This window comes from Perognathus longimembris, chromosome 3, assembly GCF_023159225.1.
Source record: "Perognathus longimembris pacificus isolate PPM17 chromosome 3, ASM2315922v1, whole genome shotgun sequence".
Taxonomy (NCBI): domain Eukaryota; kingdom Metazoa; phylum Chordata; class Mammalia; order Rodentia; family Heteromyidae; genus Perognathus; species Perognathus longimembris.
Window position 1 is genome coordinate 88,093,024 of NC_063163.1, and position 26,424 is coordinate 88,119,447.

Sequence of the window (26,424 nt, forward strand, 5' to 3'; positions counted from 1 at the left end):
GACGCGGACCGCACCTGGACACCCACTTTCCTGGGACCTTCGTGAGCCATAGACTGGGCACATGGTGACAAAATTAGATTTACATAATACACACAAAGTGGAAGCCCAGTGCATTTCACAGATGTGGAAACTGAGACCCGGAGAGGGTACTGCTAGAGGTGGCCATCCCACACAGCTCTGGGCAAAACCCCAGGTCTCCCTCACAGCTGCTCGCTCTGGTTCTGCACAACCCCACCTGGAACCCTCAGAGAGATCTGACTCCTACATGCGCCCCTGTGCACATGTTCACATGGGTCCACGTGAAGGTGGATGGCACCAATGACTGTGGGCACACGTGTGTAACACAGCCACCAACAGCCCCCAGACACAGTCACACGAACCTGTGAGTAGAAGCACAGCCATGTGTACCATACAAGAACTCCAACACAGCCAATCCCTGAGCACGCAGGCACACCCCCACACGTGCTGCAGGCACATCCCCACACAGCTCTCCTCTGGGACGATGGCCTCAGCTCTGGCCCCACCCCGAGCACCCCTTAGCCATCTCTTGGGAGCTTGGCCTGGCCTGTGGAGCAAGGCCAGGGATCCTGCACAGCCCCCAGAGGTGGCTCAGTACCTGAGCCCGGGCCCCAACCCTAGGGAGGCCCAGGGTGGTGTCACTGCAGGGTGCCAGTCTGAGAATCTCAGCAGGGACCCCACAGGCAACACCTGCCCCACCCCCACCCCTGCCAGGCACAGGCAGAGACAACCCAGGGCTGCAAAGTGCCCAGGACCCCTCCGCCCTCCCCAGACCCCACTGGAAGCCCAGGTTTCCCCCCACCCCACCTTCCCAAGCCACCTCCACAGACCCAGCCCCACCCTGCCTGGTACACATACACACACATGCACACAACACCAACACTGAAGAGGGCAAAGATATGCCGGGGCCTGGCTACCGTGGCTGACTCCCCCTTCCCCGCGCTGTGCGGCTTTCGCCGCCCCCTCCTGCCCACCTGCTCTGCCTGCCCTCCGCCATCTGCGCACACCTGCCGCCGCCCACTCCGCAGGCGGCACCCGCTCCATAGAGCGGAGACCTGCCACGAATGGGAAATGAGCCCACAGCCGGCAGCGGGCACAGCCGGCTGCTCGGCCCTGCGGGAAGGCTGCCTTTTCCTGCTGGCTCTGCTTTCACAGACAGACCCCTTCCTCCACCTCTCAGAGGAACCAGCGGGAAGGAAGAAGGATTAAAATTTAATCCTATCATCCCCTGAGGGGTGCTAAACCCTGGCTGCTCCCACCAAGGGCAGAGCAGGAGCCTCCTGCCGCCTGGGCTGCACCGGGCTGCTCCCAGCTCAGCCATGGCTGGGAACCCAGCCCCGCCCCTCCCAAGACAAAGGCGCCTCAGGGGGAACCTGGCACTCCCGCCCTCCCAGCACCTGCTCCACAAACACATCCTGAGCACCTTCCCTGTGGGGGACGCTGTGGGGGTACGCGGGGGAGGGAGGCGCAGCCCTGCCCCACAGAGCTGCCAAGCACCGGGGAAACCAGACAGGAAGGAGCAGAGATAGAGGCAGGGCAGGTGCGGGGGGCGCTCAGGGCCGGGGCAAAGTCGGAGGAGGGGGCTGTCTATGAAAAGGGACATTGGAAAAGAGAGCTGAAGAATAACAACAGGCCTCATACCCGGTGTGGGCAGGGGCAGGGGCACAGAGGCCAGGCCCTGCCATACCTGTTCTCCCACCCAAAGTTCGCGGGGGTGGGGGGAGAGTGGGGCTACCTCCCCCTCAAAGAGCACAGAGCCAGCCACACCTGGGCTCTCAGTCCTACCCCGCAAAGCTCACTCGCTGAGCAACCTCAGGCAGGTCCCCTGCCTTCGCTGAGCCCGGGTGTGAAGAGAATTCAGTGGAACCAAAGGAACTGCGAGCAGGACGGGAACCCTGACGGCAGAGGGGCGCTGTTCCAGGATGGGGGCTGGGTGTTTCCCTCATCTGCCTGATCATTAGCATGTGGAGCACAGGCTCATGGGGGTAAACAACGCTCCTGGTCTCAAAGAGCCAGGTGGTGGGAGAAAGGGGATCCCAACATGGACAGCCAGCAGAGGCAGAGGGCCCCAGGCTCTCCCATGGCAGGGTGAGTGGGCACCCAATTCCCAGGCCTCCTGCATCCCATCGCCACTTCCGGAGGGTGGAGGCATAGCTGCCTCAGCTTGCACCATCCGGTGGTGCCGGGCCTGGGCTCACACAGCCCCTGGGGACCCCTCAGGACCTGGGACAGGGCAGTGCCCCCATGCCCCACTGAGCCAGGGAAGACACCCTGGAAGGCACAGCGGGGCACCAGGGCTCAGGAGGCACACAGGTGGGGACAGGGGGGGGCCCACCTGTCACATTGTGCTACGTGACCAACATAGAACCTCTCTGGCCTCAGTTTCCCCTGTAGGACATGGAGGGTCAGAAATGCCCCACTCCTGTGGATCTGGGTGCACCTGGGACAGGTTGGCTGTGGAACGCAGAGGCCTCCTGGGAGGCTTGGCTGGGACAACAGACAGCGCAGCCTCGTAGCTGCCCCGGAGGCGCGGCGCCAGGCAGCCCAGCCCTCACCTCCTTGCCCAGGACCCCACCCCACACTCCACAGCCCCTTCCTGCCAAAGTGCTGGCAGAGGCTGCGGGGCTGAAGAGTCGGGGCCACCTCATCCCAGCTGCGTGACTTCAGACAAGTTGCACACACGGAGAAACTGAGGCTCACACCTGCCCAGCTAGGACACATGGCCCTGCAGGCAGAGAAGGAATCGCCTCCCCAGCTGTGTCACAGAGCTCTGCTCTGTCCCCACCCCCCCTCACGGAGCCCCAGGGCTGCAGGGCCTCCACAGGGCCTGTGCCCCCCCAGCTCAGCCTCCCCCCCCCATCTTCCCCCCTCCACCAGCCCCGCGGCGGTGCTGGGCTCTGGGGAGCTGACTGAGCGGGCTGCAGAGCCCTGCATGGGAAGCGGAGGGGCTACAGGGAGCAGGCAGGACAGAACAGGGGAGGGGAGCACAGTACCCCTCCCCCCAGGGCCAGTGGGGTGCATACCCGGTTCTCGTCGTAGATGATCTGCACCAGGCTGCGGTGCTTGGACTCGATGGGCGGCGGTGACACGGGCCTCTCAGGTTCGGGCGGCTTGGCAGCCTCCTCCTCCAGCTGTTGCTGCAGGGAAGGGAAGGACCACAGCGTGAGGCCGGCCACCCGCGGCCACACAGGAAGTCAGGCTGCTTGCCACTTCCTGTGAGTCACGCTGGGGGCTCCGCACCCGCCCCAGCCCCACTGGCTGCAGCTTCGCAGCTTCTCGGGTTCAAATCCTGCAGTGGGGACCAGCAGCCCTGGGGGAAGCAAGGACCGAATGAGGGAGCGAGGCTAGCTGGGACAGCGGATCCTATCCAGCGGTCACGCATATGCCCAACTGCACAGCAGCTTCTATACCACCTAGGTGCTGGGCAACTTGGTAAAGTTACTCAGCTCCTCTGAGCCTTGCTTTCCTCATGTGGAAATGAAGGGGATGAAAGTCCCTACCCAGCAAAGGTGAAGCGAAGAACTGTGTGCAGAGCACTGACCGGAACACAGGAGTCAGGCTACCACCATCCTTACCACCACCGTCATCCTCCTCATCACCACCATCAGCCTCCTTACCCCCATTATCACCATCACCACAATCGCATTATCACCACCATCCTCCTTCTCCTCCTCACCACCTCTACCATCAGCACCCTCACCACCACCACTCCCATTATCACCATCACTACCATCATCGCCACTACCATCACCATAACCATCATCTTCATCATCATCCTCACCACCATCACTATCATCAGCTCCACCATCATCACCACCACTAACTACCATCACTACTATCTTCATACCACTATCATCCTCATGACCACCATCACTATCGCTACCACCACCACCACCACCATCAACATCATCTGCCCTGCGTCTTCCCACTAGACCCCCTTCTACCTTCTGGATGGGACCTCGCCTCACCCCCTTCTACCCCTCTGGATGGGACCTCCCCTCATGCTCCAGTCTGCTCACACCAGAGGAAAGCCAAGAGCAGAGAGCTCAAGACACTGGCTCTCGGCTACACAGGAGGCTATGCCAGGTCTGCTGTTGGCCAGGGCTTCACAAGTGCGATGAGCACCCAGCCTACAGGTACAGAGAGAAGGGACAAGACAGAGGGACGCAAGAGCAGATCCTGGCTTCCCAGGCCGGGCTTCTTCTGGGTGGTAGTGAGACGCGGCAGCAGCAAGGAACACGGGCAGGGCCCTCCCAGCTGAGAAGGGGGCTCTGGTCATCAGCCCTGGACCCCACAACCCGAGCTCACACTCACTGTCCTGCTGCCCGACTCCAGGGCTCCTTCCCAGGTGGCTTGGGAGAGGCTGCCAGCAGAGAGCAAGGGGTCAGAACACCAGCAAGGCCTCATGAAAGAAAACCTAAGGCCAGCACACAGAGCCGTGGCTGCTCCTAGCCTGCCCTCGTGTAGCTACGTTATCAGCAACAACAAGTGCACTTTTCCCCTTGGAGTCCTGTCTTTCTTCACAGTCCTGTGAGGTGGAGAGGAGGGCCTCACCTGTGTCGTGTGCATGCCTGTGTGCACGTGCACACACATACACACGCGCCAGCCCTAGCCTTTGAACTCAGGTCCTGGGTGCTGTCCCTGAGTTTTGTTTGGTTTTCTTTAATTTTTTTATTATTATTATAAAGGTGATGTACAGTCCCTGAGCTTTTTTGACGAAGGCTAGAGCTCTACCACTTGAGTCACAGCTCCACTTCCGACTTTTTGCTAGTCACTTTTTCCTGACAGGGCTGGTTTGAAACCCAAATCCACAGATCTCAGCCTCCTGTGTGGCTAAGATTACAGGCGCACTGGCTCTGGGCTCATTTCTCAGACCAGGAAGCCAGCTGACTGATGACCTCCTGACCTCCAGAGCCTGACCTCAGCCACTACCCCCACCTCCAGCTAGATCCAAGTGCACGCTTACTTCAATTAAAATTCAATTCTTAGTCGCTCAAGGCGTGTCTTGTGTGCTCAGGAATCAGGCAGTCAGAAGCCCCAGGGAGCCCAGGCTGTGGTTCTAGAAGCCCTGTGCATGTGCGTGTGTATGCACACACACATGTGCATGCACACACAATACATACACATGCATACGCACACGGGTGCGCACACATATACATAAACATGTGCGCACACATGCATGTGCATACACATGCATACACACACACATGCACACGCACCCACACAGCAGACCCCACCCAGCCGCCCACACCTGCTTCTTCTTCAGCTTGGAGATCTGCTGCTCCACCATGGTGATCTCACGGTCCACCCGGTCCATGCTCTGGATCAGCTCCTCCTTGGACAGCCTGGGGGGCGCCAGCTCCAGGTCGGGGTCGGTGGGGGGGGGACTGGGCGGGGACACAGGCTCCAACTTGCCGGTCAGGCTGCGGTCCTGGGTTGGGGAGAAGGCCATGGTCAGCCCTGGGGTCCGGCACTGAAGGATAGGGACAGGGTCTAAGTCCTGAGAACCTGGCCAGGATGCCAGCCCGAATCTGCAGAACCCACAACAGGACCCCAGCCCCGCAGAACCCATGACAGGACTCCAGCCCCACAGAACCACCACAGGACCCCAGCCCCCCAGGACCCCAGCCCCTGAGGACCAGGAGAAGACCCTAGCCCCACAGGACCACAACAGGACCCCAGGCCCACAGAACCACAACAGGACCTCAGAACCACGACAGGACCCCAGCCCCGCAGGACCACGACAGGACCCCAGCCCCCCAGGACCAGGACAGGACCCCAGCCCCGCAGGACCACAACAGGACCCCAGCCCCCCAGGACCACGACAGGACCCCAGCCCCGCAGGACCACGACAGGACCCCAGCCCCCCAGGACCACAACAGGACCTCAGAACCACGACAGGACCCCAGCCCCCCAGGACCACAACAGGACCTCAGAACCACGACAGGACCCCAGCCCCGCAGAATCATGACAGGACCCCAGCCCCCAAAGACCAGGAGAGGACCCCAGCCCTGCAGAACCATGACAGGACCCCAGCCCCACAGGATCACAGGCCTGCCCTGTAGAAACTAAGACACGCCTGGCTCCATAGGAAACACATGGCCAAACCTCCAGAATCCCAAGGAACTCACGAGGGCCCCCAGGGTCCCCTCAAAGACTACTGAAAACCTTCAGGGACCCCAGGATCCCTTGGGATCCTCCTAGGGACCTGCGGGCACCCGCAGCGGCCCCCAAAGCCCCCCAGGAACAGGGCGCAGCACCTGGGGGAGGCCACCTTAGCTCTTTAGTTTCCTGATTATCTTCCAGGGGAATGTTTCACAAGCACAGGCCCCTGGCTGGCCTGGCAGCTTCCTCAGCTTACCCGGTAGAGCTGGGTAGGTGCCAGACGGAGGGACGCTCATAGAAAAGTAGCCCAGTCCTCCCCTGCACAGCCTGGGTTTTAATCCCAGGCACTCGGTACTCCCTGCCTCGGCCTCCCTGCGACACAGAAGGAGAGCTCGGGATGGCCTGGGTCTTGGCTGCTGCATGAGTACAGGGAGATGGCACATACCCAGCAGAGCCAGAGTGGATGGTCATGCGTGAAGTGGGCCAGCGAAGTGCGGGCTGCCGCACCCAGACCAGACCCGCAACCGCCAGCAGACAAGGCCTAGGGGGGCCGGCATGGCCTGCCACCCCATACAGCATCACACGGGGAGCTCACCCCACGCAGCAGCACGCAGCACTCAGTGACCCGTCGTCCGCGTCCTCCTGGAGGACCGGTGGAGACCCAGGCATGGCGGTGCTGCCCATGGTGGGGACGGCTCCTCGAAGCTCGAGAACATCTGCTCCTCAAACACGGAGTCCCTACACGAGGACGCCCTCCTCCCGGCGGGCAGAGTGGCAACCAGAAGCAGCAGCGGCCACAGCACCAACGTGGCAGCCCCTGGCTCTCCCTCAGCTCCCATGGGCCTCCCCCAGGTGAGGGCCCGTGGCCATCCTTGCCACGTGGCCACCAGCCATCCACTGACAGGACTTGGCCCTGACAGCCTAAAACCATGGGGCCACAGACTGCTGGGCTCCGTTCTCAGGGCCTGTCACCAAACTACCACCAGATAACCACACTATTAGTAAATCACGTGCCCCGCAGACACTCAGGGTGTAAAAGTTCAGGGCAACCCCTTTATTGTGTAAAAATCAAAGACTGGGGAGCTCGGGAGCCCTCTGGAGCTCCCCCGGCTCTGGGAAGGGACTGATGACCTGCCCCAACCTGGGGGGTGGGGGGACACAGACGGGCCAAGGAGCTGAGACGGCGCAGGAGGAGGGGGCGTGGCGGCATCCTCTCATCCACACGCCCTGACACGATGGAGACACGCAAGGTCCTGGTGATGACGCGCCCTGGACGTGGGTCTGGCAGGCTGTCCGTTTGTGCCGCCCACAGAGCCCCACAGCCCAGGGGACCTCCAGAGTGGTTCTCTGGCAGTTCACAGGTCCCCAAGAAAGTTCACTAGATTCCCGAGGCGCTGTCTCCTGCCGCAGCCCAAGGGCAGCACAGCCATGCAATGGAATGCTTTCAGCTGAATTGCACACTGAGCAGACACAAAATCCATCTGCACACAAAATCCATCTGCACACGGCAGGCCCCAGGCCCAGCCTCACAGCCACACTCAGATTTTCCAACCTCCGACAGCCCAAAGCAATTACGGCCTGCAGCCCCAACCGGGCCCCACCACCCGCCAGCCCCAGCCCTGCCCCGTCCAGAAAGAGGACAAACAGTGGGACAGGACGCAGACACCGGAAGAGAGAGAGGAAAGATCACAGCTGATAGATACAGAAGCCGGGAGAGAGAGACAGTAACATATCCACAATGACAAGAGACACAAACGAGGGACAAACTGAGATGAAGGCAGAGTAGCACAGAAAGAGTAAGAGAGACAGACACTAAATACAATCGTCGCAGGCTGGTGAGGCACCTGCACATGGGCAGAGACAGGAGCTGGGCAGGTGTGGGAGGAGAGAGGCGGGGGGCCTGGGTTAGACACCCTGCCTTCACTGGGATGAGGCAGCCATCAGGGGTCTGGAGGATGGTGGATACTGGGGTGTGAATGGAGGGAGGCACACAGGATTTGCTGCTGGGCTGGAGCACGGTATGAAGGAAGGAGGGAGGAGGGGCGAGGGGAGCCCTGAGTCCATTTGACCCAGGCCTGGTCAAGTATGGATGCTACGGCAGCATGCAGGAGCCAGCCTCCTATGTGTCAGATCCCAGCTCTCTGCTGGCCCTTGTCTCCCCTCTGCTTACCTCTTACCTCTTACCTCTTACCATAACGGCCCAAGCCTAGTCCTGTCCCAGGGCCTTTGTACATGCTCCTGCCTCCTGGAATACCTTTCTTGTTCTCCCCATGCCCTGGCTCCTCCCAAGAGCCTCTCCCAATCCTCCTCTCCCTGCCCAGCCTCTGCAGCCCCCGCATAGACCTGCCCCTGTCCACGGGCTGTTCCTTCCTCTCAACCCCAAAGCAGCCGGGGCCAGGCAGTACCTTGGCGAGGTCCTCGGAGCCACCAGGCTGGCCGGTAGCCAGCAGGGGTGATGGCCGCAGCAGGGGATCAGGAAGCAGCTCCAGGCGCGGCCGCTTGCTCTCCATGAACTCCGTGTCCGACTTGCCCAGCTCGGGCAGGTACGAGTGTGACTCGGGCCGCAGGTGCAGCTCCTGGGACCTGCAGGAGGCATGGATGCCCATGACACCAGGGGCTGCGGGGCTGGGAAGCCCTGGAGGGGAGACGCTGCGGGGAGCGCCCTCCCAAGCCCCTGAGCCCCGGCCACTCAGCGTGGTGCAAGGACCCGAGTGGCTGTGGGGGCAGCACAAGCCCCACCCCCTCGCCCCCACAGGGCAGACAGTGCCAGCCGCGCACAGACTCCTGCCGGTAACCCTCGCTGGCCAGCCTTCTCACTCCAGCTGGCCTCTAACTCATCTTCTCCCTGTCTTCCCAGAGAAGACACGGCCTTGCCCAAGCACACCCAGCAAAATGTAGGCCCCCACCTCCACCAGCAAGCAAGGTCTGGAATGTTCTAGATGCTTCTCACCACACCCAGAACAGAACTCACGTTCCACTGCCGTCACCTGCCAGTCCTGGGGATTGGCCCCTGCTCTCCACTGCTGTCACGGGGCCTCTGCCCGGATCACCCACCCCCCAGCTCCTTCCTTCCCATCCACCCCTCCACCCACAGAGCTACTCTCGATGCCCCGGGGGCCACACAACTCCCCCCATCCTATGTCCTCCATTCCTGGGGGTCAGCCACACCGGGTGGAGGGCACTGACCCTGCAGCTCTGCCCTTGGGGGCCTCAGTGTCCCCAGCCTTAGCAAGGCAGCCTGAGTGTCTTCTCACCGTTCATTTCCCGGCTGGAACTCAGATAGCAGCGAGGGCCTCCTCCGCTGAGGCTGGATGATGGAGCCAGGAGACAGGTGAGAGGTGTAGTCCCGGGGGTGGTGCTGGTACTCCAGCAGCCCCACATCCTACGGAGAGGAGAGGAAGCGTGGGCAAAGGCCAGAGCCACTGCAGCTTGCTTGCTGCTGAGAGACCCAGAGGCACTTCCTGCCCACATCCCCCCACCCTGCAATGGCAACTACCATCCCACCCCCCCCCCAAGACCCAGTCCAGCCCCAGGGCACTGCTAGGACACCTGATACAGCGAAGGCCCTCCGAGCGACCCACACACAGCCCTGCAAGACCCATGGGTCTTCCCAGTCGTGCCCACCTTCTAGCTATACTTCTGAGTGGGGCCTACTGGAGGTGGTTGGACAAGACAAGAGCCAGGCAGGCACTGCTGCCCCCTGCCATCCACCCACAGCTGGGCAGGCACCAGAGATACTGCAGGTGAGTGTGGATGGAGCACTTCATAAAGACAGAGCCATCAGTGAGCCAGGCCACAACTTCCCCTCGGAGCCGTCGGTACAGGCCCCAGCCTACACTCAGAGCCGTTGGTGGACTGGGCCCCGGCCCCCATTCAGAGCCGTCGGTGGACCAGGCCCTTGCCTGCCCTCAGAGGCCTCAGTGGACCAAGCACAGGCCTCCATTCAGAGCCGTCGATGGACTGGGGCCCCGGCCTCCATTCAGAGCCGTCGGTGAACCAGGCACGGGCCTCCATTCAGAGCCAGTGGTAGACTGGGCACCAGCCTCCGCGGCACTGCCAGGGCCTGCACAGCCTCCTGCCAGAAGCCCTGGCTCAAGTCTTGTGTTTTTCACGTTTTCTTTTTGGTTGTTCCTGGGGCTTGAACCTCTGGACCTGGGCCCTAAACTCTTCTGCCCAAGGCTAGCACTCTACTACTTGAGCCATAGCACCACTTCCGGTTTTCTGGTGGTTAATTGGAGATCAGAGCCTCATGGACTTTACTGCCCAGGCTGGCTTTGAACCGTAATCCTCAGATCTCAGCCTCCTGAGTAGCTAGGATTACAGGCTTGAGCCACTGGCACCCAGCTGTTTTTTGCTTTTTCTTGAAACAGGGTCTCACGATGTAACCCAGGCTGGCCTCAAACTCCTGACCCTCCTGCCTCTTGGTCCCAAGGGCTGAGATTACAGTAGATAGCCACCACATCTGACCTGGTCTTTGTTCTTTCAGCAACACACCCTTCAAGGGAAGTTAACACTAGCCAATTTAATTAGATGGACCCCAATCGCCAGGTATACCCCAATTTGAGAAATACTCTGTTTTAGGGGAAAAAATAGGAAGGCTGTCTGAAACAAGGAGACAAGATAAGCTTCCTTCATGTACCAATTCCAATTGATAGGTTGGCTGGTACACTGTTACACTGTGTAGCAATTGATTTTTGATGTCTGGCATGGGCAGGGCAGTGGGCAGTGGCTCGCTTTGGCACCTTCTCTTGGCTTTTGTTTTGTTTGATGTTTGCAGTGCTGTAATTTCCCCAGCTTTCTATAAAAACCCAGCCGTCCTTTTGTTGCCTGGTCTTGTATTTGAGAGCCGTTATTTTTGCGGAGTCAGAGAAGACACCAGCAGGTGTGCTGGGACATGGCTGTTTCCAATGCTCCAAAACAAGTGTGGGCTGGGAGCAGTAAGGAGCAGGGCCGGTCACCCTCAGGTAGCAGGAAGCCCTGAGGCCTGGGGAGGCTCCTCTCCGGGGGCCTCAGCCCTACACCTCGGTAGTGGCCCTGGAGGCTGGGCCTTCCTGGCTCCCCTCCCGGGGCCTCAGCCCTGCACCTCCAAGGTGGCACTTGGCAGGTGGGCACCTGGCAGGTGGGCGGAGGTCTGTGCACCACCTCTGTGACCCCCAGGGCCCAGGCAGGGGGCGGCTTCCAGAAGGTGGAGGGGCAGGAAGCCAGGCTCAGGGCGGGCCGCGGAGGCTGCCAGGTCTAGTGAGATCTCCATGACAGACAGGGTGGGAAAGGGAGAGGGAACCGGGGACCCTCTAAGCCCTGCATGGAGCTCAGCAGTGTGTGTGGCGGGGGAGGGGCATGGGTAACCTAAGGCCCAGGAGAGCAAAGCGCTCCTCCCCTGCACACAGCAAGGAACACACAGGTTCCGTACAGCCCATGGTAAGACGGTGCTCTGCAGAGGGCCAGGAAGAGGATTGGCCACAGGCTCTGAACTGAGAGAAGGGGACTGGTTCAGAGAGGGGGCCCACCACAGCCATTCCTCCAAAACAGTGGGGAGCCCTGGACAGTGCTCTCCACCCCCAAAAGAACCCCAGGAAGCCTGCGGGCTATGCATGGCGGGGAGTGGGGGTGGGGAGGAGCTTTCCTGGACCCTAGATTCAGAGGCCTCTCCTGGAATGATGGGGCTAGTAGCATCAAGAGAGCTCCCTCCCCAGGGTCTCTGCACACGCAGGCCCCTACCTAGGGACTGCCACCTGCCTGGCCCTCTCCTTCCCTCGGGTCACAGGTCCAGTGTCAGCTGTTCACAGAGGCTCTGGGCTCCGGACCTAGATCTGGTGTCCCCCAGCCCTGCTCCTCCCTCTTCCTCCTCTCACTGCATTCATGAGACCAGCAGTGTCCACAGCAGGTGTCTGTGTCATTTGCAGCCACGTTCCCAGGGCCCCAAAAGACCCATGCCCAACATGCAATCGGGGTTGGCTGAACAAAGGAAAGAACGATGAACGAGAGAGCAAATGGATGAGGGAATGAGACAGCCGACAAATGGACAGATGGGTAGGCAGATGGGCAGGTAAGTGGGTGAGTAGATAGATGAATGAATGATGGATGAATGATAGTAGCTTCACCAGTGGGTGGAAGAATCGGTGAGTGAATGGATGTATGAATGACGGATGGTCAGGAAGTGGGTGAATAACACGATGAGAGAATGGGTGGGTGGACAGATAGGTGGGCAGACACACAGATGGACAATGGGCAGAGGTGGGAGTGGATGGTGGCAGGGGGCATGGCTACGCCACAAATGTCCCGGTACTGTGGGGTGAGGTGGACCTGGGACCCACACGCATGCAGACCAGGAGCCAACCCACAACTGTGCAGCAGGACCTCAGTGGGGTCTGTAACAACGAGGAAGTAACCAGATGCCCCTCTGCAGAGCCTGGCTGCTCTGCTCTAGGGCAAGTCAGGGGCCCGGCCCGAGGCCAAGGCCGGCGGCCACTCCATCAGGCATCATGACACTTGGCCACAGCCACACAGGCGACACATGACATGCACCATCTCCCCGCCTCACACACACACACACGTGCTAGCCAGAAGTGGCACTGTGGTTCAAGTGGTAGAGTGCTGGCGGCCTTGAGTAAGGAGAAGCCAGGGACAGTGCTCAGGCCCTTAAGTTCAAGCCCCAGGACTGGCAAGAAGAAAAAAAAAAAAAGAAATGCTCTAACCAGTGGCCACCCAGGCTGAGCCCTGCGCACCCTCGAAGGGGCAGTGACTGCTTTATTCTGTCAACCACATCCTGCGTCACTGCCGCCCCCCTGGAGTGAGGCATCCGGGTTAGCGAGGCCATGGCTGGGGCAAAGGGCAGGAATGCAGGTGAAAGGGCAGGGGCCATAGCAGCCTAAAGACTCCCTGAAGCTGGCCCACGGGGCAGGGGGTGGGTGAAAGGCAGAAATCCAGAGGACAGGATAAGAACCAAGAGGGAAGCCCAAGGCATCTGGCAGTGACAGCGGGACCCGGGACAGGCAGGGCCCCTCCAGACAGCACAGACCCCGGGGCCCCAGCTCAGAGGTCACTGAGGACTCAGTCATCTGCCAGCGGCACTGGCCCTGTCCTGCGCCCCGTGCATGCGCGACCTCAGAGTCTCAGGAGATGAGTAGAGAGCTCACAAGTACCAGGGACAGGGGGCTATGATGCCAGGCTCCCAGGAACCAACCCAACCCAGGGGAGCAGGATGGCAGCGGACAAGAAGGGAAATGAGCCCCGCTGCGCATGTGTAGGACACACGTGCTATGTGCCAATCTGAACAAGGGCCGAGTCCCCTCCGCCCACTCCACCCTTCCCGGTGGCCACTCAACCAGGCCCAGCCCACTTCCCAGCACTGGGCTGAGAAGGGCCCTGGAGAGCCATGGCCTCTGTCTGGGGCTTAGAGTCAGTGGCTATGCAGCCTGCTCCAAGGACACTTCAAGGACAGGGCAGAAGAGCCCCAGAGAGGCGAGGCCCCTGGAGGGTCTTACCGTGTGTGGCCGGGCGATCTGCACTGGGTAGATGCCGTGGGGTGGATAGCGGGTCTCCGCGGCCCTCCACGTCTGGGCCACTGGCTGTGTGGATCCTGACATGGTGGGCAGGGGGGGCGCCAGAAGGGGCTTGGAACCTGATCAAATACTCTCCACAAAGGACCAGAGGCCAGTTCTGTCACCTGCTCACCCGCTGCTCCGTTCCCAGCCCCTGAGGAAAAAAACAGAAACAGAGCACAAGGTCAGCTGAAGCCAACGGCCCCACACAAGAGCAGGCAATCCCCCTCCTTGTCCCCCTCTGCTTGGACCTCCCCCATCCAGCCACTCACCCACCACCCTCAGCAGGAGACAAGACAGCCAGGGAGGGAGCCAAATCAGAGATGGGCTCCCTGCGGCCCTCACCCAGCAGGTACAAGACCCAACCCCACGCCTGTCTCCCACAGAGGCCAGGAGGTCCTGTACCCGTTTGGCCACAAGCACCATGCCACAACCTCTGGGACTTTCCATGGTTCCAGGGCAAAGTTTTCCAAAAGCCCCTGGAAGTGCCGGGCTGTGTGCCAGGAGAGGGGCATAGCACGGACTTGGCTGGGGCGGGGGTGGCCAGGGTCATGTCAGGGAGGCAAGGTCACACAGCATGACCCCAGCTCAGCCCTCCGGCCGCCTTCCACAGAGGGTGTCCCTGACAGGGAAGGACAGCCAGAAACAGGGTGTGAGGGACACCCAGAGCTACAAGGGGAAGAGTCAAAGGAGGACAGAGCCCAGGGGGGCTCGTCCTGAACTGGAGGCCTCAAGGCTTGCAGGGACAGCCACCATGTTTATGACAGGAAGAACCCAAGTGAGCCGGTGACCTCACAGAGATGAGACCCAGATTGAAAAGAAGGCCCCAAAGGCACAAAGGGTCCCAGCCAGAGCCTGCCTTGGCCAAGAACTCTGGGGATAACCCGGAACCCTTGTTCCTGAGGTCACGACAGCTGCTGAGGCAACGCGGAGCTCACTCCTGTCCAGCTCCTAGAGACGGTGCACCATCTGGTGGAGACGAAGAAACCAGACCCTGGGTGTCCTGTGTCCCCTGGCCTGCCTGGGGCTGGGGCTGTTCCCACGTAGGTGCCCGGCCTGCTGGTCTGGGAAGACCACAGGGGACAAAGGAGCCATGAGGCCCCATCTGCATCCTGCTCCCCATCCTCACCCTCTACCAATGTGCTCAAGCGTCTCTTCTCCAGGACCCATGTGTGGTCACATGACCTGGGCCAGGCCAATCACCTTCCTGGAGCCAGTGATTGGCTGAGAGGTGGGCACATGGCTCCGTCTGAGCCAGGAAGGATGCCTCTTGAGACTGTCTGAAAAGCCAGGACAGGAGTGGTCTGCTGGGGGTCATCAGGGCCCGCGGAGGGTGGGGGTGGAAAGGGAGCTCCACCATGCCTCGAACGGCTGGGCCAGCAGGCACCCCAAAGGCTGCTGGCTCACAGCAGGGGACGCAGCAGAGCCCAGAGCCGGGCCTGACACCCCCTCCAGAAGGGATATGGCGTGTACCCACCATCCCTGAGGCCACTGCCCTCCTCAGGACCTCTACAAAGTGGGGTGACCACAGGGCTGGGTCAGCAAGACTCCCCAAACACTGGGGCTGGGAATATGGTCTAGTGGTAGAGTGCTCGCCTCATATACATGAAGCCCTGGGTTCGATTCCTCAGCACCATATATATAGAAAATACCAGAAGCGGCACTGTGGCTCAAGTGGCAGAGTGCTAGCCTTGAGCAAAAAGAACCCAGGGACAGTACTCAGACCCTGAGTCCAAGCCCCAGGACTGGCAAAAAAAATAATAATAATAATAATTTAAAAAAGAAGTCCGATCACTGTTCCACTCTGCCTAACCCTGGGTACCCCCTGACACTGCTGCCGTTGCCACCACTGCCACCACCGCCACTACCACTGCCACTTACACCTTCTCCACTGCCACCACAACTATTGCCACCACCACTGCCACCACCACCACTGTCACCACCAGCTACTTGAAGCTTTACCCAAAGTGAGCCGCACCTTCCTTCTGTGGGGCAAAGGAAAAGGGCCCACCTGCCCACCAGAGACTCCCTCACTGCTTCCCGTTCCCCATGCAGGGCGGTGGCCGCCCAGGACTCCGCAGAGCCACACACAATGAACAGGTGCTTCCAGCAGGACTGCCCAGCAGCCCCAGGAGGGGCAGCGTGGCCCCTGGCATGGCAGAGCAAACCCCAGCCCCTCTCCAGCCCTGCAGGAGTGTGGGGAGAAGCTGCAGATGCTGCCCCTTCCAAGGCCACCAGGGCCACTTCCAAGCCACCACTTGATGCCAAGCAGTGCGAGGTGACACAGGGCAAGGGGCCTGCCCCCCAGCCCCTCCCCGGGGACCATGGTGGGCAGAGGCCACCTCTCCCAGCAGCCCGGAGCCCTGTGCACATGGCCCACACCCGGCTGACTTTCTGCAGCAAAGCAAACATGAAGGAGCTGCGCATCTCAGGACCACCCTCCAGCCACCCAGCCAGCACCCTCCTATACGGAGTGGCCTCAAGCAGGGACTCTGGGGACCTCGTGTCTCCCATCACCATGAATATACCAGGCCCAGTTTCCATCATTCAACCCTCAGGCTTATTTGTGGCCAACTCAAAAAACAAAAAAAAAACCTTTGGCAGAACCTCAAAACCTGAAGCATGGTGCTAGTGTTTTCCCTGGGACGCCACTTCTGGGCATCCGGCTAGAAGGAAGAACCCAAACAGTGCTATGCAGATGCATGCACGTGCATGCTCAGAACAGGGCGTCCACACAGCCGAAAGCATGGGCTGTCTGCTGGTGGAGTACTACTCAGCCATTAAAAAGCATCACACTGAAGGGCAGGGGGACAGACACCCACACAGTATAAATGAGGCGAGGCTCATAGAGGAAGGAGAGGTTTGAGCCAAGTCAAGTGTGTGTGTGTGTGTGTGTGTGTGTGTGTGTGTGTGTGTGTAAAGAGGGCACTGTGGGACGTGGGTGGAACGGGAGAGCTGGGAGGCTGCTGCACATGTCCAGAGAGAGCGCAGGTGTGGGATGAGGCCACAGCCACAGGGATGAGGAAGTGGGCAGATGGGGCGATACAGGGGAGATGGGCCAGGGCCTCAGCAACGGCACATGGGGCAGAGGGTGGGGTGGGTGTGCAGCAAGGAGGGTGGGAGGTGGGAAATGCCCTCCCTGCTCACCCTGCCACAAGGATGCTAGGCCTGGAGAGCCCCCAGCACGAGTATGGAGCTTGGTCAACAGCAGGCACTCCACCAGGCTTGCTTGGTCCCCAAGTTCCAGAGGATAGGCTGAGCCCAGCCACAGGCCACTGGTCAGGGCCTGGCCAGGCCGGAGTTGCCTGTACCACCTCCCAGTGCCCAGCTGAGACCGTCCGTGGTGCCCATCGCAAGCGAGCCAGGCCTGGCCGGGGCCGGGGGAGCATGGGGCTCTTCACTGACAAGTTCCCCACCCAGGGTCCTCAGGACAGCAGCGAGGCCTGCCCTGAGCCCCCTGCAGCTTCTAGTAGAGTCCCTGAACCCCATGTCCAGGGGCCCAGAGCCCTGCCCTGCCTCTGCCCACTGTGCCCAGGCCTGCGCCATGCTGGCGTCCAGCCCAGTGCCCTCTGGGCTGCCGATCTCTAGCACACAGGTCCCAGCAGTGCTGCCATGGGAAACTGCCCCTACCCCACCTCCCAAGGAATCCATGGGACCGGCCCCTGGGGACACCAGCCACATGTAAGCGCAAATGAAAGTTCCCGGGGCAAGAGAGCGGTGGGGCCTTCCCCGCAGTGCACCGCCTGGCCTCTCCCCAACCCACACACACACACACTGGCCTCCCCCACACCACCCTGCCTCCCCCACTTCCCTGAACCACCAACTGTGGGAGCCGCTGCTCTGGATGAGCCTGGCCAAGGCTCCAAGGCGGAGGGAGGGTGGCACTCCTACTGATATCACATGATGGGCAGTCATGGGGGTCCAAAGGCCCTGTGAGGGTGGCCAGGAGCTGCAGATGGTGACCAAACACCTCTGTGGTCCACAGCAGCAGTGGCTGGGTGAGAGCCCACCAGGGACGGGTTGTGAACACGGACAGACTGCCTGACCAAGACTCAGGGAGGGAAGGGGGCCTGGCCAGAAGTAGGCCAGGGCGGAGCAGAGGACAGAGCCCTGCGGTGCCCCGCCCAGCAGACCTGGTGCAGGAGGGCTGGCAGGTAGGAAGGCGCAGGCCCTGTGGGAAGGGCCCAGGGGTCCCCCAAGTACAAGTATTCCAGGCAAAGAACCTTCTGGGAAAAGCTGGAGAGCCCAGCATGGAAACCTCTGACTTTTTTTTTTTTGTTTGTTTTTTTGGCCAGTCCTGGGCCTTGGACTCAGGGCCTGAGCACTGTCCCTGGCTTCCTTTTTGCTCAAGGCTAGCACTCTGCCACTTGAGCCAGCATTCAGCCATTTTCTGTATATGTGGTGCTGGGGAATCGAACCCAGGGCCTCATGTATACGAGGCAAGCACTCTTGCCACTAGGCCATATCCCCAGCCCGGAAACCTCTGACTTTTCTGGAAAGTCTTAGTTTTACAACCGACCCCATGAATCAGCCTGGCACCGGCACACGCCAGCCTGGGGCTTGCCAGCGTTGGTGGCTGAGGCCACAAGGAGCAGCCTGCAGGGACAGGGATGGAGGAGCTGCAGGAGCCTGGACAGAGACCTGGCCAGGGGGGCAGGAGGGGGAAAGGAGCCGGGCCACTTGCTCAGCAAACCTTTAGCAACACCTCTGTGGCCAATAGGGCTCACTGCTATGCAAGGTGGGGTGACCAGCCACCTGGCTCCCAGTCCCCCTGGACGGCGGGCTCTCCCAGGCCACAATCCTGTTGCAGGGGCTGCAGAGCCTCAAGGGAGGGAGATGATCAAGCCTCCCCACCCCCCTTGCTGGAGGTCAGGAGTGACCCCCTCCTGCACTTAGCTCTGGCTAGGTGCTCAGTCTGGTGCCTGGATCCAACTGTGCCTGAGGCTTCCTTGTTTCCTTTCCTGCTAAAGTGGGGAGGTAAGGGAGCCTGTCCTAAAACAGCAACCCCACAAAGCCCAACTTGACAGCTGTGTGGCACTCCTGGGGCAGGTCCTCCGGGGCAGGTCCACACACTCTAGGCCCCTCCTCAGAATATAAGCAGGACCCTACCCCTGGGACGCAGCCACCCGCCTCCTGCCCTGGACACAGAGTGAGACCCCCACCTTTAGCTTCGGGTGTTGGAAGCTGAAGTTGGGGACCTGGGAAGCAGCTTTGCAGACTCACCCAGCTGCCCTGGTGGGGACCAGCTCCGCCAGCCTCTGCCTATGGACAAACCTCCCTATCTCTAAGGCGCTCGGCCCACACTGTATCCAGGAGAAGGGGAGGCCATGGGCAGAGCCAGGTCTGTCAAAGGCAGCAGCTTGGAGAATGACCCGGGGCTCCAGTCAGTCATCCTGAGGAGCCAAAACGGAACCCGAGCTTGAACCCTGATGGCAGTCCAGGCCCCAGAGGGGCCATGTAGCCTCCACAGGGCCACCTGCCCTCCCCAGTGGGCAGCGCATCCTCCCTGGTGGACAGCCCATCCTCCTCTGTGGGCAACCCATCCTCCCCAGTGGGCAGCCCGTCCTCCCTGGTGGACAGCCCATCCTACTCCGTGGGAAGCCCGTCCTCCCCGGTGGGCAGTCCGTGCTCCCCGGTGGGCAGCCTGTCCTCTCAGGGCCTCAAATCCCTCACCTGCCATGGGCAGGGAGCTCCCTGCCACCTCAGCTCTGGGGAAGTAGCCAGGGGTGAGAGAGAAGGACGAGAGGACTGGCATCCTCCCAGTGGAACTGCGGAACCCAGGAAGTGCACAGCAAGAGGCCAGTGGGGCTCCTGAGGTGGGCTTGGGTGGCCGGATTGCTGGGGAGGGGCCTCCCGCCCTGCTGTCTCCACTGTCTCTGCACTCCAGTCACACACAGGTCAGTCCCGTCGCTTGCCCTGGCATCCAGGGTGGAGATCTCCTGGGGTTGCCATACACCCGGTCACACTAGCCCGGCCGGCCTCTCCTCCAGCTCTGATCCAAACTGTTCAGGAGAGGGCCTCAAGCCACAGCACGGACACCATGACTGGGACAATGTGGCCACAGCAGTGGCAGCTTTCTTTGTGGTCCCAGGGCTGCACAAAGCCCAGCTCCTCACCCACACCCTGGGCACAGGCCACAAGGCTGCAAGTGGCTCCTGGAGGGTCCCACAGGGCCATGGAGCCTGTGTGCTCTGGCACAGAGGGGAGCTAGCAGGGTGCAGACCTGACCCCACCTCCGGGAACTCGGGGGGGGGGATCCCACCCCCCGAAGGTGCAGTGTGGCCTGGCCAAGGCAGCCGCCTGCTCCCCATCACTGCCAGCCTGGCTCGACCCACACAGCTGCCCACCAGCCTCCACCGGGAGAAAGGGCCCGTTATGACGTCACAGGCTGGGAACGGTGCCGGCAGCCTGGGCAGCCTGGGCAGGCCAGGGCCAGGGACAAAGGGCGCATTGTCACATAAATGCCCAACCAGAGGAAGGGGGCGGGTCCAGCTTCTAAGCTGCAGGAAAAATCCACCCCCATCTTCCAGAAAGCCTGGGCATCCATGGGGGCGGGGGGGAGCCCACAGCCTGGGAAAAGCAGCCCTGCCCAAAGCTGAGCCTAACCCCAAGACACAAGCTGCCTGACGCAGGTAGAAAAGAACCACTGAGGATGCCATTGCCTCCCTTACGGGGCCAGGTGTCACCCACGCAGTGCCACCCACTTACTGATATCGTCTCTGAGCAAGCCACTTGCCTTCTGTGAAGAATGACAGACACAGCCTGCAGAGCATATCACCCTGCCCTCCTGGCCCCCACCTCCCACCTCCCACCTACAAATGAAGATAGCCCAGGCTTCCCAGGGCCCCAGCAGAGCCTCTGCCAAGGCCTAGTTCAAGGGCCAGGGCCAGCAGCTGACCTGTACTCAGGCAAGGGGCGTGGGTCTTCCTAGCACCCTCCAGGAGGGACCCACCGCCAGAGGCCCTCTGTGTCCACGGAGGCCACACCCCACCCGGAGGGTGGGCCCAGGCCACAGAGGGGAAACACACAGAGTCAGACACACTGAGAAGCACGTGGCTGGACAGTGATACCCAAGTGTCACATACAGAAACTTAATCACCATTTGAGAACAGGCCCAAAGGGGTGAGGGTCCTCAGAGAAGGCTGTTCTGTAAGAGGGCACAGCATCTGAAAAGGTCCTGGGGCATGACCATGGCTGGGCTCTCAGAGCAATAGCTAACCTCCTTCTGCCTTCCTCCACACTCATTAAGAGTGGCCAAGGGCTGGGAATATGGCCTAGTGGCAAGAGTGCTTGCCTCGTATACATGAAGCCCTGGGTTTGATTCCCCAGCACCACATATATAGAAAACGGCCAGAAGTGGTGCTGTGGCTCAAGTGGTAGAGTGCTAGCCTTGAGCAAAAAGAAGCCAGGGACAGTGCTCAGGCCCTGAGTCCAAGGCCCAGAACTGGCAAAAAAAAAAAAAAAAGAGTGGCCAAAACACAGACCAAGCTGTAACCTGTGTCCCCTAACATCTGTGTCCCCTGACACCCATGCATGCCCCAGATAGCCTTGCCCCCAGACACAAGCCTCCATTGGCTCAGAGGACTGAGAACTCTTCCACAACAGAGACGCTGCGGTAGCTCATGGGTCCACAGGCATGGAGAAACCCCATCTGGGTGTTTGAGCTCAACCATGAGCTGGCTTCGTGGGGCCTCTGGAGGGTCTTGGGCAGAGAACACGGGCTGACCCAGCTCACAGCAGGCCAACCCCACCAGCCCTGAAGGCCTGCCTGCCCTCCAGTGATGGTGGCAGGAGGGGTCTGAGGACACCTGCGCAGCAGGGGACAGGGGAAAGGAGAAACTGCCCTAGAGGGGGAGGGGACGGGCCACACTCAGCCAAGGGGTGACCTTGGCATCCTGGGGTCTGCAGACCTCGGAGGAGAGCCAAGATTGGGCACCCAGAGGGAGGGGCCCCGGGGTGGGAGCTGCCCAGATCTCACAGGTCAGAACCCCTGGTCCCAGGCCCCAATCCAGGCACAAAGGGAGCAAGCAGGAAGAGGGGACCCCCACCTGGAGGGCCGGTCCAGCTCTAACCCTATACACCACGGCTGTGGCAGCTCAGCCTGTACCTCGTGGGAAGAGTGAGGATCACAAGCAGCTCCCCTTCCACAGCTGACGCTGGCGTGGACAAAGATGGCGCCAGGAGAATCACAGAGATACCCACCAAGGATAGAGCAGGATCCATGGAGATCACACCACCACACAGGGTGGGGATCTACAGCGATCTCGCCACCAAACAAAAAGTGGGATCCACAGAGATCCCACTGCCAAACACACAGCAAGGATCCAGAGAGATCCCACCACCAGAGAAAGTGGGGATTCACAGAGATCCCACCAAACAGTAGGGATCTACAGAGATCATCGCAAACACAGAGCAGAATCCACAGAGATCCTACCACTGGTGACAGAGTAGAGATCACATAGATCCAACCACCAAACAGAACAGGATCCACAGAGATCCCACCACCAAACAGAGTGGGGATCTATGGAGATCCCAACTGCCAAATACAAAGTAGGATCCATGAACGTCTACCACCGAATAGAGCAGGAATCCATGGAGAGCCTACTGCCAAAGACAAAGCAGGATCCACAGAGATACTCCCACTGATGAGAGTAGAGATTCCACCACAAACAGGGCAGGGATCTAGAGATCCCACCCGAACACGGAGTGGGGATCCACAGAGATCCCACCCTCCAGGATAGAACGAGATCCACAGAGATCCCACCCATGATCACAGAGTAGGAAACTGTGGGCTGCCTGCCCTCCATGGAACTGGTCCAGTGGACACTTCCAAACACACGACTCAGATCTCTCACTCAGCCCTCATGTGCCCCGGGCTGAACCGGAGTGGAGTGGAATGGCCACCCTGGACAGATCAGCACCTGAGCACAGGGCAGCCGGGCCCTGGGAGCCCAGGCTCCCCACCACAGCTCCCTAAGGAAGCTAAGAAGTTCCCTGTGCCTGCAGGATGCAGCCGCCCCTCAACAGAGCTCAACACCAAGCCCAGCAGGGAGGTGGCCCCACCCCAGCACCTGCACCAGCATGCAGACGCATGCTCACAGTGTGTGCAAGTGTGAGCCAGCCACGAGGGCCAGTCCTGGTTCCGAGCACATACCCCATGTGGGGCCGGGGTGAGCACCTCAGCCAACACAGTGACAGAAATCAAGTTACTAAGACTCCTGGGGCAACAGGGCTGGGCCCCCCTCCCAAGCAGATACCAGGCCTTGGGTATAGCCGGGAAATAGACCAGGGGCCTCCATATTACCCAGAGGCCCCTGGAGAAGCCTGAGAACAGTCAGACAGCGGTCGGCTGGTGTGTGTGGCCTGCTCACAGGCCAGCTCCCTGCCAGCTCCTGCTAGCCAGAGGAGGTCCCACGCCAGCCCTCAGCCTGGCATCCAGTGTCATTTACACACACAGGATCGTTGCCACCCTGCAGGAGAGCCAGCTCCTGGGCGCAGAAGGGGCTCCAGGGCACAGTGGGCACTGCTGGGGCTCCAGACACAGGCCTGGCACAGAGAGGCTGTGGCACCTGGCTCCCAGGGGGTCAGTGTAGAACAAAAAGGCTTGAGGACTCTAGGGAGCCCCATTCCATCCCCCAGGGCTGGGGTCCCCCAGGTACAGGAGCACCTTATAAGACTCAGGAAGGGCTGGAGCCCAAGGTGGTGCCACACGAGGCACACGGGGGCCTGCTCCCGGCGGGCCCAGGGCCTGCCTGAGGCCACATTCCCTGCTGGGTGCTAGGGAGCATGCGAACCTGGTCCACACCTTTACCGGAGTGCCCGCATCACCTGGGCCCCATCATCACGACAGACCCTAACGCCATTGTGGGCCGCTGCAGGCCACGGCACACCCAACTGGTACTCTCGGCTGTATGACATACGCATGTCGATGGGTGCAGTGCCCACCCTCAGGTAGAAAAACGGGCTCCAGACGTGAAGTGGCCCAGCGGGGTCGCAGGGCTGGGTCACAGGGCTGGATGGGGCGAGACCCAGACCATTCACCTGAGAGACAACCCCGAAGCTGCCACTGCTTCCTCACCATGCCTGTGGCTATGACCCCAGCCTCCCACGTTAGACGGAAACGCGGAGGCAATGCAGCTGAGGCTGCACACCTAAGAGGGGACAGAACAAGGCCTTGACTCCCCGGCTCAGAGGCCCCACAGACTCAGGAGGAACCCCAAGTACCTCCCTTGGCCTGGCCCACAGCTGAGGCCCCTATGTGCTCAGAAGCCCTTCCAACTTTCCAGTGTTTATCCGCCCGCTGCTGCCAAGGCCCCGGGCAAGCCTGGGCCGGTGGCCCTGATTTCAAACCAGACGGGCACCAGGCCAAGCGCCACCTCGGTGGGAAGCCGGGCCAGGCCCGGCGCTGCCTGCACCTGGCCTCCCAGGCTGTGCCTCAGGCCCCCGTAATCCACAGCCTCTGAAACCATCCAGGAACCTCAACTCTATAGCCCCAGTCCCTTTGGGGAGGCCCCAGAAGGGTGCCTGGACCATCCCCAGCACCGCTCCCAGACTGCGGCAACTTCAGATAAGGTGGCGCGCAAGCGGGGCTGGCCACATGTCCACCCACGTCCACTCCTGGCTGACCAGAGCCCACAGGCTCCCTCCTCAGCCAGGGTCCCCGCTGCCAGGTGGCTCCCAGCAGAGGCCCCCTCCGCGTCCCACACCCCCTCTCCCCGGCCAAGGGATGGGGCCTGGCACCCCTCTCTCTGTGGCCCACACCCCCCTCCCCGGCCGAGGGACGCGGCGCAGCATCTCCCCGCCCACGCCCAGCTGGCAAGTTCTCTTACCAGGCACATGAGCGGCAGCTTTGAATCCAACTTGCAGGAACTCTCCCACGGGGTGGGGGGGTAGAGGCTGGGGGGCAGTATGCCAGCCCAGGTCAGCACGGCCCGCCAGGGTCCCCAGGATACCCTGCCACTGGTGGCAGGCCCATCCTTCCGGGGGCGCGAAGCCGCTCCCCTTCCCGCGAGACGTGAGTTCCCAGCCTGGCTGGAGAGGCCCTGCAGAGGGGGCCGGGACCAGGCAGGCCCCTTCAGGTTTCTGGTCTAATGCCTCCCGAGATGGGAGCAGGCCAAGGCCCACCGGGAACCCCCTGCAGGCCAGACAACCCACCGCGGGCTGCCCCCAAGATGTTGGGCCCGCCTGGCCTGCCTGTGCCGCCCAGGCCTATAAACACGGAGAATTACATAAGTCCACTCCTCCAGCTCCCAGCCAAGAGTACGGAGGGGCCGCCCCTCTCCCGGCTTGGCAGTAAGTAATAATTCCCCGTCACTATGGCAACGCGGGCGGCCTGCCAGCCTCCAGCCCAGGCCTTTTTATAGCTCAAGAGAAAGGAGAAAGGAGAAAACCTCTCCTTGCTGCTGGCAGGCGGAGCAGGGCCGGCCAGGCCCTCCCCTAACGGTTTCCTCCCGGGTGCAGCCCAGGGCCTGCAGGCCAGATGGCCAGGGACAACAGTCCTGTCCTCCCAATCTCAGAACAGGAAACACGGCCCGCCACTCCGCACCAGGGTCAGTCCAGCGTCAGCCCAGAGGAGACAGGGCCAAACACACTCGGGCAGGGAAGCAGGCCCAGGGTGCAGCCGACCTGGGCTCCCTGAGGCCCACAGAGCAGCCTGGGAACACGGTGGCCGTATCTTGCAGGGCTCTGGGAAGCCAACCAGGACTCCAGCAAGCCAGGGAGTTTCCAGAATGATCTTCCGTTTGCTCCCCCAGCCACGTACCCAGGGGCAGGGCCAGGGATGTGGGCTCAAATGCCATCTCCAGGGGGTCCCTGGGACACCCGGGCAGAAGTCAGGCAAGATGGGGAGTGGGGGGGCTGTGACTAGTGGCGACCTTCTCCACAGCCAACAGCAAGGGTTTGCCACGTGTACCCTGCTTTCAGAAGTGGGGAAACTGAGGCATAGAAAGACCTGGGCAAGCTGGGCAACAATGGCTCCCCTTTGCAATCCTAGCTCCTCAGGAGGCTGAGATCTGAAGACTGTGGTTCCAAGGCAGCCCAGGTAGCAAAGTCCATGAGATTCCCATTAACCACCAGAAAGCCAGAAGTAGAGCTGTGGCTCAAGGAGTGAAGCGCCAACCTTGAGTGAGAAAGCTCAGGGAGAACGCGTAGACTCTGAGTTCAAGCCCTACTACTGGCACCAAAAACCAAGACCCGGGCAACTGAAAGCCACATTTCTAGCCCAAAGATCCTCGCCCCTGCCTCTGGGACCCCTGGCTTTCAGCATGGTCACCAGGTGACACTGAGATGAGCGGTGGCTTCCCATCGTCCCTCCAGGCCACCAGGAAGGGCAGGCCAGCAACAGCGACAGGATGCTCAGCCCTTTTTGTTCTGGATTGTTTGTTCTAGACATGACCTTCCTAAAACTGCCCGGGGAATCCACACCTGGCAAAGAGCGTGTGGCGCAGGCACCCGAGACCCAGTGCCTGCCACCGCCATCTCCCGGGAGGCAAGCAGCGAGAGAACGGCTTGCCCAGCGATGGTGAGCAGCTGCAGGCATCCATCACCCCAGGGACAGTCAGGAACCCAAGCCAAGCGGCTCTGCACGCAGGTCCCTCCTCCCGGCCTCCTGACGGCCACCCTGGGGCCAGTGTTTGGCAAAGGCCACTTCTAAAGACGCGCTAGCCGAGCAATGCTTTTGATGATAGAGGATCGTAGGGACATTTGAGGGCACAATTCAATAGGAGTCAGAGACACAGATGGCTGGGCACCAGCTTCCAGG

General features: G+C 61.0%; 1 protein-coding gene across 1 annotated transcript in view; it reads right to left on the reverse strand.

The window, feature by feature from the left end:
• Ncor2 (nuclear receptor corepressor 2) overlaps positions 1-26,424 on the reverse strand; it is a 105,984-nt gene that overhangs the window by 62,779 nt on the left and 16,781 nt on the right. The window contains 5 exon segments of the mRNA XM_048343127.1: positions 3,042-3,155; positions 5,270-5,449; positions 8,529-8,706; positions 9,378-9,505; positions 13,608-13,818. Coding sequence (XP_048199084.1) covers positions 3,042-3,155; positions 5,270-5,449; positions 8,529-8,706; positions 9,378-9,505; positions 13,608-13,709 — 702 coding nt within the window. The 5' untranslated portion in view covers positions 13,710-13,818.